General features: G+C 44.6%; 1 protein-coding gene across 3 annotated transcripts; it reads right to left on the bottom strand.

The window, feature by feature from the left end:
* Nucleotides 1-664: 664 nt before the first annotated feature.
* TP53INP1 (tumor protein p53 inducible nuclear protein 1) lies at nucleotides 665-11,179 on the bottom strand. 3 transcript variants are annotated; one of them, XM_082309008.1, is made up of 5 exons: nucleotides 11,076-11,179; nucleotides 7,834-8,117; nucleotides 7,017-7,368; nucleotides 5,282-5,315; nucleotides 2,784-2,896 (listed from the first exon to the last, which is right to left on the bottom strand). In XM_082309008.1, exons 2-5 carry the CDS (start codon nucleotides 7,943-7,945, stop codon nucleotides 2,879-2,881), a joined length of 516 nt encoding a protein of 171 aa, XP_082165134.1. In that variant the 5' UTR covers nucleotides 7,946-8,117; nucleotides 11,076-11,179; the 3' UTR covers nucleotides 2,784-2,878. The 3 variants fall into 3 exon arrangements, with proteins under 3 accessions (XP_082165132.1, XP_082165133.1, XP_082165134.1); XM_082309006.1 differs by lacking the exon at nucleotides 5,282-5,315 and having other exon boundaries at nucleotides 665-2,896; XM_082309007.1 differs by lacking the exon at nucleotides 5,282-5,315 and having other exon boundaries at nucleotides 665-2,896; nucleotides 7,017-7,365.
* Nucleotides 11,180-14,069: the final 2,890 nt, after the last annotated feature.

The following is a 14,069-nucleotide window of genomic DNA, read 5'->3' as shown; positions in this document are numbered from 1 at the left end:
TATGGTTTCCAATATTACAAATTGAGAAGCACAGCTTTGTGCAACAAAACAGTTTATATCCTGAAAGATATAGGTTTTCATCACCAGAAAGTCATCTAGTAATGTAGTATAAAAAGATCAGTATCTCCCAATTCTAGGAGCAGTCTAAAGTTGCATTTACTTGCCTACTGAGAAGAACGGACCAAGGCTCTCATTGTAATGCCTGGGAGCCTTATACTCTCAACTCCATCTCCCTGCTAAGAGTTAAAGGATTACTTACTCCTTCCAACACAGGGAGGTGGAGACTCCATCTTCCTTCATTTCACTTTAAGAAAATTAAAGCTGAAGGAAAGTAGTTACTCTTATATAAAGAAAAATAATAAAGGAAAGCAAAGAATTTTCCTGAGCTAGAAAGTTGGCAGTGAGGAGAAGGAAGTTTAAGCCGGGCAAAAAGTTGGAGTGATAAAAGTAGATAATCTGAGGCAAGTAAGACTATTTGTGAACAGATGAGAGATTGGTGAAACTACAGCTGTTTGCAGATAAACCGGAGTATTTGGACCACAAAAGAATTGTTGTATGGACATGGGCACACACTACTGCAAAGAGTAGTAACAAAATCTGTTTTGGAAACTCATGATGTGACCAATTTTGTTTTCTTTCACTGTCCATGTGAATTCAGTGTTGGTTTTTGGTTTTGTTTTTTTTTAAAAAAAAGGGGGGGGGGAGCCTAGTGTATCCAGGAAAGCACCTCTTGCTTTTATACATTTAACTATGTCAACAACATTTAACTAAGTCAACACCCCTTTGCAACAATCCTAACTAATCCCAGTGAAGCAGGACATCTGCAGTGAAACAGAGGTTATAAATTTGTTTCCTGTACACTAAGTATGTGCCACAACAATTCCAGCTGCAGAATGTGCAACAGTACCACTACATCAAGGTTAATCCAAATTGCTCGGGTTTTTGCTTCAGTGAAATTGAAGCATTTGGCTGAATTTAAAATACTTCATAGGTCTGCAATAATTCACATTATTGATCTTGCCTAATTCCAAAGACTCCTCACATGACTCCTTATACTAACTTCTGTATAAGGACTACTGGAAGACGTGGGTGAATGTAATGTTAACACTTTAATGCCCTAGGCACTAAATACAAGGAAAAAAACAGTATGTCACATTAAGCACTGACAGAAAGGGGGATAAACTTACTTATACTTCCCCCCTTCTTTCAGTACAGATTTCTGCTTCCTCACCCCCATAGCCATTTAATCTACTTCCCAGATTGATCTATCAGGGTTTGGCATGCCATACGGCTGCTGTGTAACACACGTTCTTTGTTAACAGGTGAGCTTTGCTTTTTTTTTTTTTTAAGTGCCTGCCAACTTCCAAAACATCTCACACGGTGTTCTTAAGAAAATTACTTGTTAGTTTTGAATGGCTTTTCTTTCCTGTTGGCCCACAGAATTGCTATCCAGTCTCTGCCCCCAATGGGCTAGGAGAACAACCACTGCTGATCTATCTCAATTTTTATATACCCTGTTATCACTGTGTTTAGTTCTGTAAGACTGTTTTTCAGCATGCTCTTCTCCCTGCCACACACTGCCCTTCATTTCCAGTCACAATTAACTCAGACTTCATTTTCATAGAGAGAGAAAGAGATAAAATTAGGAGAACTTCTGATAAAACTTTCCTTCTAGCTACTTTTGAGCTACTCTCAAACCGTAAATATGAGACTATCTACCAGTAATTAGCAGCTCAGAAATAGCTACCTATCAGCCTGACTTCTTTGAAGAGCAGTCAGTCAGCTTCTGATGGAATTAAAAGAACGGTCAATCGACCATCTTTTTCCTTTAACTAGACTAGAGACTAAATGAAATAGGGCAGGGGAAATACACCTTTCAAAGACAGAAAGGGAAAGAGTTAGAGAAAGGGAGTAAGAACTCGAACTGTACCAAGTAAAACCCAGTTCAGCTCTCTGGGTTGTGCATCTGCACTTAACCTATAGGTACATTTTTCCTTCCACTCCGCTGTGAGGTACTACATCTGTAACACCAGTGCCATATCATACTGCAACAATATTCAGGGGACGTTTAACCCTTTACTGATACCCATATTAAGTACCCAACACACCTACACAGACTCCACTAACACAAGTAGGTACTAGGCAATTTAGTTTAGATGTCCTTCTTGTAACAGTTCAGCATAGCTATGTAATATCCACCGGCAGCTATAGTATTTCCTTGTTAGAAAGTAATCATATATGCTGAATACAGACAGATACACAAGCTGTCAAGTACTGGTCCTTAAAGCGTATGGCTAACCTCAAATTTTCTAACTCCACTTTGATTAATGCAAAATGTAAATGATTTCCATCTCAGTTAAGTTTCTTTAAAATACCAACTAACAACCCATCTATATATCATAGTTTATAAAACAGCACACAAACTATCGTACTGATAGGCTTCCAAGACATTGAAATTTAACATCAACATATAGGACTTGCTGCAAGGTGTTCAGAGATTTATGTGTCATTTCAAAAGAATGCAACACTCGTTACGATTGTGTTTGAGGGATTGATGATCAGCTTCAGATTGACCACACTTACCTATGCATGAAAACAAGAGCAACCTAAAAACAATTAGACCATAGATTAAAACCATGAGAGCCATCAGTAATTGAACTGACGCTGGCAAGGCTGGTGAACAAACAGTCCGTTGTGCTTGATTTGCCGAGAGTGGCAATCCCTGGTGAGGTTTTGGCGACGGAGACCGTTTCTGTTGAGATAGTGTCTTCCATTATGTTCTTTTATCCAGTGGGTAGGACGAAAGCTCTTGTTTTTTTCCAGAAAAGTTGAACGAGTAGCAAGAGCTGTGATGTAGCAGTGAACACGCTGTCCCGTTTCATTTCGGGCCTCCAGTCTAGAAACGTAACAAGCAGATATCAGTCATTACTGAGGTGCATTGGAAAGACATGCAAACTATAGAGGGCAGGATAATATGGACATCAACACCCAGCATTCAAAAGGGCACCCTTAATCTACTGGACAGAGAGCTGGGCTGAGGCGAGGTCAAGCCATCTTAGGAAAACCACACTGGTGAGTAATGCGTAGTGCTGCTGACTCACTTTTAGTGTGAAGGCACCACAACAGCCTTTGAACTTTTGGTGTATTATGCTATCGGGCCCTTCCTTCCCCACCCCACCTCCCTAAGCCCAAGATGCAATATAGATCAGAAATATAAGGCGATGTGTGTCACACTGCTCCAGCTTTAGAAGACTTGCAGTTATCTGCTAGGCGAAGTTTGGTTTAAAATCATCTTGAACATAAGTGGTTCAGCCTGAAAACAGAAGCACACTAAGGAAAATGTGTTTGGATTGCCAGCCACACAAGTAAACCCAAACCATGTTCATGCAGAGGAATGGGAAAGATAGACCAGTTGTGACACACACGGGAAGTAACTTAGAAGGACTGCTCCTCAGCCAGCCCTCTAGATTTCATGAGCAGAGAGTCAGCAGTTTTGGCAAACCCTTACTCCATCATGCACTAGTGAAAAACAAACCAGCAGCCTATGCAAGCAGGGACTGACATATTGAAAAAGGACTTCCCTACTTGACAGAACAATCACTGGTGTTTCCTGAAGCGTCCAAAGTAAAGCTAAAAATAGCCTGGCAGTTTTAAAAGCAAAGCAAATCCCAAGTCTGAGTGCGACAGCTGGTGTGAGACCAGTGGCACCAGAGCTTCCAGCCTTCTCTCTCCCCACCCAGGACCCGATGACTAGCTGTCAACTCCGTGGTGCCCAGGAAAGATGTCTGCAAGACCCAGAGCTTGCCCAGCCATGAGCACGAGGTCTCTTGGGAAGTCTGTTTTTCAGCACCAGCATGACTCCGTAATAACATCTCTTCTGGAAGAGCTTAACTTGCATGTACTGTACAATGTCTCTGTAGACACAAGTCTGGTCTGCCGTGCCCATGGTACACCCTTGCAGCCTTGCTTTGGGTGAGGGGGCTGCAGGTGCCTGGCACAGAAGTGAGCTCTTCTGCCTTCCCTCACTCCACACTGGAGCAAAATACTCCCTGTCAGCAAGGGAATACTCCCTCCCTTCTACTTTTTTCTTTTAAATACCCAAATCCACTTGCTTTTGGCTCCTTGGGTAGCTGGATATGACTGACTGAAGCCTACAGGCTCCAGAATAGCCACGTGCGACATGCTGGTTTTCCTCTGTTCATTCACTGGACATTGTCCTAAACCTAGCTCTTGAAATACAAAGCAAGAAACCAGCAAATAACACTGCACACATCAATTCACAGTGCCTTGTAAACACTTTCTATGCAGATTACACCAGTTTAATTTACATGAGGGTGCCTGCAAATGTGGGGCAATCCCTTAACACGTTCAACAGTGCTGGAGGTGGAACTCCAAATGACGCCTTTCTGGGGAAAGCCGTAAGGAGCTAGGAGGCCACACCACCTTGTGTTATTAGAACCCGTGTTTCCTAAGCATGCCCTTTCTGCACGTCATTAACTAGCAAAGGGCATCAACTGCTCATACAAAGTGTTGTGGTTTGTTACGAAAAAATATGATTAACCTGACAAACGGAGGAGTTTATACACCATCCTTTTGCTTTGAATTTAAAAGGAGCAAATAGATTTCCTCCACAAAAAAAAAAAAAAAAAAAAAAGGTTTAAAATTGCTGGTTGAAGATATTTAAGCTTTTTCCCCTCTTATAAAATACCCTTCCAGCACTGGTTTGCAAACCAACGCTCTTCTACTTGCCATTTTAAAGTGAAACTGGGACAGCAGAGGTGGTTTGAATTAGCTGGAAGACCACATACTCTTCCAAAATGTAGTATTTTGGTATCTTAGTGGTTGCCTTTGGTAGCCTGGCAGTAGTGAGCCCCAGGCACGGAGAGAACAGGGCTGATGAGCCTCCATCAATATTGTCAAAATGTAATTTTAGAGGGGCTGTGTCTAAAGCCAGACCACTGCTACACACATTCGCTGCTGCGCCCCCAGCATCTATTTTGCTAGAAAGCATACGTGTCCTGCTAGTTGCACTATAAAGCGAGACTTCACAAGAAACATTAAAGGCTTCAGAACCCACCCCAATTAATATTTAAGTAATTTTTCTGCACTTAGCATTTTGGCTTGTTAAAGCAGATGTAGTTAGGCTTGATCAAGTAACATTGTTTGGCACAAAGGTTAGTCCTAAAACCAGTATTCTTTTGGCAGACAAGGCTCTACAGGAAGCAGTGTTGCTAGCAGCCTGATCAAACAAAAAGCACTGTCCCAAAACAGTAGTACTTACTGTGCCAGTGTGCCTTAAGCAGCTTTTCTTGGCCCTACAATATTAAATGGCCAACCATTAAACCACTAGAGACTTCAAAACAGCTTTTGAAACTTACTGCATTATGAGTGTAATTGATTTTCCTGGTTTCTGTAATCTACCTCAGCTTCAGACTTAAGTCTACTACCAGTTCTGCCACCCAAAATAACCATTATGCAAAAGCCTAGATCCTCTGACAAAGCAACAGCACAGAATTCAGTATGAAGAAACTTACTCGCACACCAGCTGAGGATCACCACACCTTTAGCTTCCCAACACATTAAAACAGCTTAACTGTACAGCATAATGTAACACAAGATTCTTTTCTAGAAGAATTTATACCAGTATCCCTAGTTCACAAGTCACTGAGAAAAGTCAGAATCTTACTTTGCATGTTACTACCCAATATAACTGATATTTTAGACAAACTGATCTACTGTCTCTCACTAGGGTATGCTTCACAGCCTACAGTTCTCTTGCAGATTCCTTCAGACCCCCATTTTCAAGGTGATGTGTGCTCATAGCTTCCCCCTGATTTAAGTTAAGCTAGACCCTTGATGCTTAACATCACAAACTGCCCTCCCCAAATATTTATACAAATGCCCTGTTCTCCAAGATTCATGGTATCAGCACTATACATCAATATTATACAGCAGCATGTCATCTCAAAGTCACCCATTTCTTTGAACTAAGAACTTTAAATATGGCAAGGAGGTGGTCAGAAAAGTGAACGGGCATCTACCTACAGCAACTCTACCACTACACTCATTTTTTCCCCCTGTGTAACAAAGCTTACTATACTATGATTTTTTTTCCCAGTTGTTTCTAACTGTAGGCACCAGATGGAAGGAAAAGTCAGTCTTTGTTATTAACCAGGATTTCACAAAATACCCAATTATTTCCAAATCATTTCCAAATGAATGAACACATGAGCAAGTGCAGAGCCATGATGGCAAAAATACTCTATTTGTATACATTTATGTATGCTATACTTGTATAGCTCTATGTACCGGACAGTTAATATTAAAAAAGCAGTGCACAGCAAACATGCATCTGCAATAAATTCCACATGGCCAGATCTTTAGGATCCCAAAAATCAAGCAGCACTGCTTCTTACCTTGCTAAAAGTAGAAGTTTGCAGTGCAATTTTTTACCTTGAGGGGAGTAAGTTTTGTGGAATAATTCAGTTTGGTTTTGTTCCACAAGCCACCTGTGGAAAAATTTAATCCTGTCCTAATCTATCACTAGGTTGAGGAACAAAAAAATACCAAAACAGACTTCCCTGTCGGGATAGTTAAAGTAATATTTTTTCATCTCGTGAGGTGACTAAAAGGGTACTGACTAACAGTTATGAAAAATACACATAGCTATGGAGGGGGTAAAGTGCTTTCAAATCTACGTTATCAGCTGTATGGTTAACTGCCACCAGTTTCAACAGGAGTGGAGCATATTCTGCAAGGGAACAATTAGGCTCCATAAATATTCATTGCAGCGTCAAAATAGCATACCAAACTGTTTCCTGACACAGTCATCTTGTATAACATTTTTCTAAGCAGGCAGGCAGCTCTGACCACCCTACCCACCTTGTGTAGTATTCATGCTTTATTCACTTGCTCTGAAATAAGATGGAAAATTCAGTATTAAGTGTCTAAGGTGACCAAGCAGAAACCAGATATTTTCAGCAACAGAGCTCCTTGACGAGAGAAGTCAGACGTACCTGGGACTACCCGGGCTGTGAAACTCCTCATCTCCACATCCAGTCTCGTTAAGGCTGTGACAGGTATTGTGGACAGCATACACAGACATGCTGGGATGCTCTATTAGGAGGTTCTCCATTGGGCTGGTTTCCACTTTGATAGTGGTTAATCCACCTGCAGTAAAACATGGGGGAGGGGTGATAAACCAGCTCTCCTCCATGGGACATGACTCAAACTGGATGAAGCAAGATTCGCTGCCCTCCGGCAAGTGTTCCAAGGGAGACGGTAAACAAGAGAAGACGGGCGAGCCATCTGCGGACGATGCTTCAGTGATATCTGCTTCCTCCACGGAGCAATTAGTGCAAGTGTCTGCTGCAGGCCATCAGCCAGTGAAGAGGAACCCATGGACGTTGGTGATTGCAGAAGGTCAAAAACAACAAGGTTGCACATAGCCAGAAACAGGATATAAAAAAAAAAAAAAAGAAACAGAAATAAACCCATCACCACGTATACAAATTTTTATTTTTTTTAAAAAGCAAGGGGAGGGAAAAAGGGAGTTCCCTGACAAGCCACACTAGACATACAAAACAACTGTTATCAGTAAAGCAATACAATTGTGTAATAAGTCAAACATATTTTATCTGTACAAGTGGTTCTGCTGAAGCCTGTGTCAGGCTTATAAACCTGACATCACTTTGCTCATCAGTTTACATAACATGTTCTGGTACATTTGTTTGTAAGACACCCTACACTCTAATCCACCCTGGTTTTGCTTAGGTAAAGTTTCTCCCAAGCTACTGGTTTCTAAGCAGAGCTTACGTTTTACAGATGTCTTACCTATAAAGTCAACCAGAATCCACTCGTCGTCTTCTTTCTCACTGAACTCTGGCTCTTGGCTGGACAAGCTATTAATCTCTCCCATGAGCATGTTATTTAACCTCTGGAACATTACTAAGGAAGGAACAAGACTTTGGCTGGTAGGTCTTTATATCCAAGGTTCAAGGCACAGCTCACACTGTACTAGAAGAGTGGCATAGACTTGAGATTAAAGTGCATAGATGCTTTATCAGCTCAGGTACGGGACATGCAGAGGCATGACTGGTAAACAGTTTATGTGAAACCTGCAAAAAATGATGACAGGGGTCTTAATGACAAAGCAACAGATAACATGCCTAGGGAACAAATTAAAAACCCTCTTGTTAGTGCAGACTGAGGCACCAGTGAACATTTGTCCCTAAGGACTTCTGCACAGAAGCCTTGTGCCCACACTCACTGAGGTGCTCCCCCACCTCCGTGCCCATTTTCCTCCTGGTCAGAGAGCGATGCAAAGAGCCAACACACATTTTCTGCTCCAGACATCGCATCTCCTCTGTTGACACAGCCTCACACCTCTCCCAGGCTCCTGCAAGGGCTTCCAGGGGTGCCCAAGGCAGCGTATCTTCTCTCTCCCATCACACACAGTTCAGGGCCACTGCCAAAAAGTTAACGCACTAGGAAGGCACATCCCCTCTTCAGGTTCAAAGTGCACTACATCATTACCGGTGGGCTCCTTTTCACAGCGAGTGCCCAACTAGTCATATATGGTAAGTCAAAGTAACAAGGAAAAGTAACTCATATACTTAATTAAAAACGTTTATTTCTCAATACGCTTCCCTAAATCTACACGTAATGAGTCACCATAAGCCTGAATTCTGCATTTGGCAGTTAAGATGAAAAATTCCGTTACTTCAGAGAAGCTGAATGTTCAACCACCTCCGATCACAGCATGCTTACAGCCTTTGAATATTGATGTATGAGCCAATAAATAGAAGCCATTAAAGTAGCCAAATAAGTAAAGGCTATATGTGAAAAATATTCACTGATTTAACTACAAGTTAATTTCACCATAGTAACATTTGAATTACCACAGCATGTCAGAATTATTACAAATTAAATACCTGTTTAATAATTAAATAGGGAAGAAGATATGCATGTAAGAGGGTATGAGTATCTGTGTTCAGAAAGAGAAAGGGAGTAAGACACACTACACTAGACAAACCCAGCCATTAAAAGAAGATACAACCCATAAAGAATATTATTTAAGGCCAGTATACCTGGCTTCATCCTGTAACTCTCAAACCACGCTAAAGGGTCATTTTGGCCTCCTATGTCATCCCACCCCAGGACACCAGACCCCCATCACCTACTCGTTCAATGCAAGGACAAGCACCTGCTCCATACAGTGCTGCTCCTATAGACATTTATGCAGCTACCTCTTTATTCAAACAGCACAAAAAGATAGGGTTAGAATTTAGAGTAGCCTTCAGAAGCAATATGAAAAGGTACAGCCTAACTCAAGAAGCTATGCACTCTAGTTCTTCGACAGGAACTATCAGCTGCAGGAAAAGACAAGACTAGGAACAAATGGCTCAGCTGCAGTAGCGATAAAAGGCTGGTTTTCAGGACCACACTTGAAAAAAATCAAACATCTGGGCTCTCTTTAAGAGATCAGAAGTCTAAAGAAAAATGATAAAATTTAAGAAATTGAAAGGCTTAACAGAGGGAAGGAAAAAATGACAACAGTAGTCAAATATGTGAAGAAAGAGGTAAGCATTTATTCCCTTCTTCTACATTCACAGCAAGCAGAAGTGGCTTCTAACTGCAGTCAAGTTCAATTTTCAGCAGTTACTAGCAGGAAACGCTTTTAACCATTAAGGTCGCTAAGCCCTGGATGGGTAACCTAAGGAAACACCAAATGCCCACAGTGTTCCTAAGCATCTTCTTGAGAAGGTTTGAGTGCTTCAATTATAGACGGAGCTTGCTATGGATAAGGAAATGGACTTTAAGCGAAAGCTTGAAGTCCGTAGCTTTCCAGTTACGTTCCACATCCATCCCTAACCCTCTCCTGCGCAAGGCCTAGAGACAAGAGGGATCGGGTTTTCTCGAGGCTAACTGGCACGCCATAGCACAACTGCTGATCAGTGCTGGCTTTCCCCATGCTCCCACTGCCACACGCGTGGGGTGCCTCCTTCCGAGATCGAGGCTGGAAGTACCGCCCGGCAAGGGCCGCCTTGTCGTTCTGCAGGCAGCGTGGAGCAAGGGGAGAGCTCACACTCCTCTGTTAAGGCTCCACAGGCATCACAGACACATCAAATAAATAACCTCTAACGAGGAAAAGGGAGATCGCTGTTCCTGAGAACGTAAGCTAAACAAACTACAGCTTTTGACCCACAAATGCCTTCCTGTAGATCCAAAGCAGGTTCTCCCATTTTCCCCTTCCTCCACCCCAAGGAGGATCCAAAAAAACATCTGAACCATTTAGAAACTGGTTGATGTTTTGACATGCCGTTGGACAAGTGCCTTTAGAAATGCCACACTTGCGTGCTATTGTGCAAGTTGGATGGGGACCACCGAGCGACGTTGTTACCAAGGGCCATCCTTAGGGGAGGCGAATGAGACAGGGCTGAAAGAGAGGTGCTCTGGTTCCCAGACAGGAACTGTCAGCTGCAAGAAAAGACAACACTGGGAACAACTGGCCCAGCTACACCAGTGGTAAAAGGCTGTCACAGATAACACACCCGATGCACGCCAACAATATTGTATTGTTGCATAAAAAAAATAATGTTTTTTCTTCTTTCTCTCCTAGCAGAGGAGATGGGGCACATGCTAAGCAAAAAAAACAGACGGGAAGAAGAGGCACCCCCGACCCTGCGGCTCCCGCCGCGCCCCCGCCCCGCCGGCACCGCCAGGAGGCTCCCGCCCGCCGCGCTCGGCGGAGCGGAGCGGAGCGGCACGGCCCGCGGCAGCTGCGCACCCTCCCGGCCGCGCTCCCGAGCCCGGCCCCGCCGCTGGGCGGGGGGAGGACACGACTACCGGCTGCTCCACAGCCGGGAACGCGGCGAAGCCCCGCCGGCCTCCCTGTTCTCGGGGAGGGGGAGAGAAAGAGAAGACGGGACGGACGCACGGGGAGACCGGAGCTCCGCTGCTGCCCTCCACCGCCTCGCCCGGGCACTCGGACCACCGCTGCATCCCCCGCCGTGCGCCAGCCGGGACGCGGGCAGCCTGCTCGGCCCCGGCCCCGCGGACCGAACCGAACTCACCCGGACCAAACCGGACCGGACGGCGCCGCTCCCGACCCCGCGGCCGCCCCGACTCCGCGCCCCGCGGAGCCCCTTTGTTGTTACGGCCGCCGCGCGCAGCTGACGGCCCGGCCGCCCGGCCCCGCCCCTCCCCGCCCCTCCGCCAATGGGCGCCGCCGCCGGCTGTCGCTAACGCACGTGACGGGCGGGCAGGGACGGCGGGCGCCTGTAGGCGGGCCGCGCACCTCCGGCCGACTGACTGACTGACTGACTGACTGACTGTTTGTCTGACCGACCGACCGACGCACCCCCTCCGGCCGCCTGACCCCCTCCGGCCGCCTGACTGACTGACTGACCGACCCCCTCCGGCCGCCTGACTGACTGACTGACCGACCCCCTCCGGCCGCCTGACGCGGCCCCGGACCGGCCGGGGGTGGGAGCCGCCCCAGTCCGCAGCCAGCGCCGGCCGGGCAGGTACCTGCGTCCTTCGGAAGGTGCCGAAATCAGCGGGCGGTGCGGGGCCGAACTGTTGTAGGTGCAGCGCACCTGAACAATTCACGATTTGTCACGGTTTCAGTAGCGCCCGGTAACTTGGTTGGTACCAAGCGACAATAACATTTTCTATTAAAGTACAAGGTGTGCAACGTGAGTGTGCCGCAGTTGCTGGAGTCCAGATAAACTTCACGATCTTTTAACCTCAATGCTTAATAATATCTTTTTTTGTACTTTTTTTTTTTTTTTTTCTTGTAAGGACAAAGCTTTTCTATGTAAAACAAAATAGAGAAAGTACATTTTGGAAAAACACCGAAAAGTGTCTTCCTGCAGCTGGGAACAGGCTGTGCAGTTTGACTGACAAACTGCCCAGCTGTGCGGTTTGCGATATTTTTGCAAAACCTTCAAACATCTGGTATTTCATGATATTTTTCTAGGCTGAACTAACCCTTCCTGAATTATGAGATCAACTTGATTTTTATAACGTCGGCACTGTCAAGGGGCGTAAGCTGATTGTACGTTTGATTGAACTTTAGGTTTGTAAGTTGAAGCGAGCCGGGAACAAGCCCAGCAAGCCTCTTCCATTTCCAACGACAGGGGCTCCGAGGTTGGAGGGGGGAGAGGAGATGGCAGAAGCAGCGCATGTCTGCGAATTCGAGATAGGCGAGACAGAAAATTAAATTTACGGAATAAATGCCCCAAAGAATTTATCTGTATTGCAAAATTACATTGTGTTAGAACACGTTAATTAAGGTGCTACAAAGCACTTAGTGTAGACAAGAACTGTCATGTTTGGCAGCTGGGTTACCTTGGGTCAACAACAACAACAAATGTTAACCATAGTAGTCTTTGTTGATATGGACGGTTATATTAAGCATTACGTGTTAATCAATTAACATAATGTATTTTTCCAGTGTAGGCAAGCCCTAGGAAGGCTTGTATTTGAGATACAGACTCATAATGAAGTTAAAAGGCCAGTGTTTATATTTTTTAAAGTCCCCTGAGAAATAATTAAAGGGATATAAGCTCTTCCCTTTCTGTAGCGTTGCTCTCAATTTCTTTCCTCTTCATTTCACTTACCTTATTTCTTAATTCCCTGTCGTCACAAAATGGTGGAAACAATGACTGGCTTATTCTTTCCTCCAAATTGCATCGCTGTTGGTAGGAGAGGGGCAGATCTGAAAGCTACCCCTCTTCTCAACCAGGCAACCAGCGTGCTTTTGTTCCAGATCTGACAAGTACTTAGGCATATGAATGGTTACAAATGAAATAAATTACGTGTGTGTACTTGAATACCTGCCGACCAAGAGCCTGGGTATTTCATCCTGCACTCACTGAGGTCAATGACAAATTTTCTGGTGATTGCAGTGGTGCAGGTTGTGGCCTCATATGCTTTATCCAAAGTCTTTCATATCAATTAGCCTTTCTATTGATTCTAATGGTTGTTAGATCAGGCTCTCAGACAGCAAAAGAAATACAGTCACTTTGGTCTGGGGCTTGCTGGACACAAAAGCTGACTCAGGGACTGGCCTTCCCTTGAGGAATTTGACTTTTGTATTTGTATTACAGAAAAAAAAGTCTGGAGGAATCTCTGGAGCAAGGGAACCGTTCTTGTTTCCAATACGAGCCCTTGCGTGACTCTGAATTATTGGTAGGAGGTAGCAGAGAGTCCGTTGTACTTTCTGTGTGCTTGGTGTCAGCTTAATGGCACGGCCATTGCTGTGCCTGCAAAAATTTCCCCGTGCGTCCAGAGTGCTCTGTGTGTCATAGCAATAGCAAACGATTGGGCAGCGGTCCCCTGTTATTTGAACTTGTATTGATTTTTCAAGATCCTACGCATTAAGGCAAGGCATGACCTATTGTCCGGGTTCCCACTACGATGAAATACTACAGCAGCATTTAGCAGGCACAATATACGTCTAGCCACGGAGTACAGAAACACTGACCTTCCTACCACACGACCTGCGAGTTACAATGAGCGCATTGAGCTTATAACAAAGCACTGCCATGTGTCGTGCCGCTTGGAGAGGCCCTACCCCACAGACGTGCCTGTTTCAATGGTAGGTGAGAACGCAGATCTACCTCTGTATGAGAAACACTGAGTAGCAGGAGGGAGAAAGACGCCAAATAGAGCTTGCGCAGACTAAAAAAATAAACTCCCTCTAAACTTTGGAGAAGGTATATTCTCCAGACAAAGATAAATAAAAAATCCTTTCCAAAAAATGTGTAACAAACCACTTGATATCACTCTGAGTGATTTGTACGAACAAATCCATCGTTCCCATGCAGCATGAACCTGGCCTATCTCTACAGGAACCTCCACACCATTCACCTTTGTTGAAATGTGTGTCATTGGTTTAAGGTCAGTGCAGCACAGCTACCAAGACCAAAGTTTCAGTTTAACGTTCAGTTAAAAACTGATGCTCTGAACCTAATGGTGATTAAGACCAAGTCTAATGCCTTTTGCCCCATGGAAGATAGCTTCCGTCTGGCCGTGGCAGGAAGTCCTGTGCTGTACGGGAA

This window comes from Platalea leucorodia (genome assembly GCF_965183815.1).
Source record: "Platalea leucorodia genome assembly, chromosome: 1".
Classification (NCBI taxonomy): domain Eukaryota; kingdom Metazoa; phylum Chordata; class Aves; order Pelecaniformes; family Threskiornithidae; genus Platalea; species Platalea leucorodia.
This window is presented reverse-complemented; position numbering and strand designations above follow the sequence as displayed.

Bases quoted from the DNA above. Each gene is read 5' to 3' on its own strand.
- TP53INP1 (XM_082309006.1), bottom strand. From the start codon at position 7,945: ATGTTCCAGAGGTTAAATAACATGCTCATGGGAGAGATTAATAGCTTG. The intron at 7,369-7,833 runs GTAAGACATCTG...GATGGCCTGCAG, and splicing joins GATTCTGGTTGACTTTATAG to CAGACACTTGCACTAATTGC. The intron at 2,897-7,016 runs GTACGTCTGACT...TTACGTTTCTAG, and splicing joins CACAGCCCGGGTAGTCCCAG to ACTGGAGGCCCGAAATGAAA.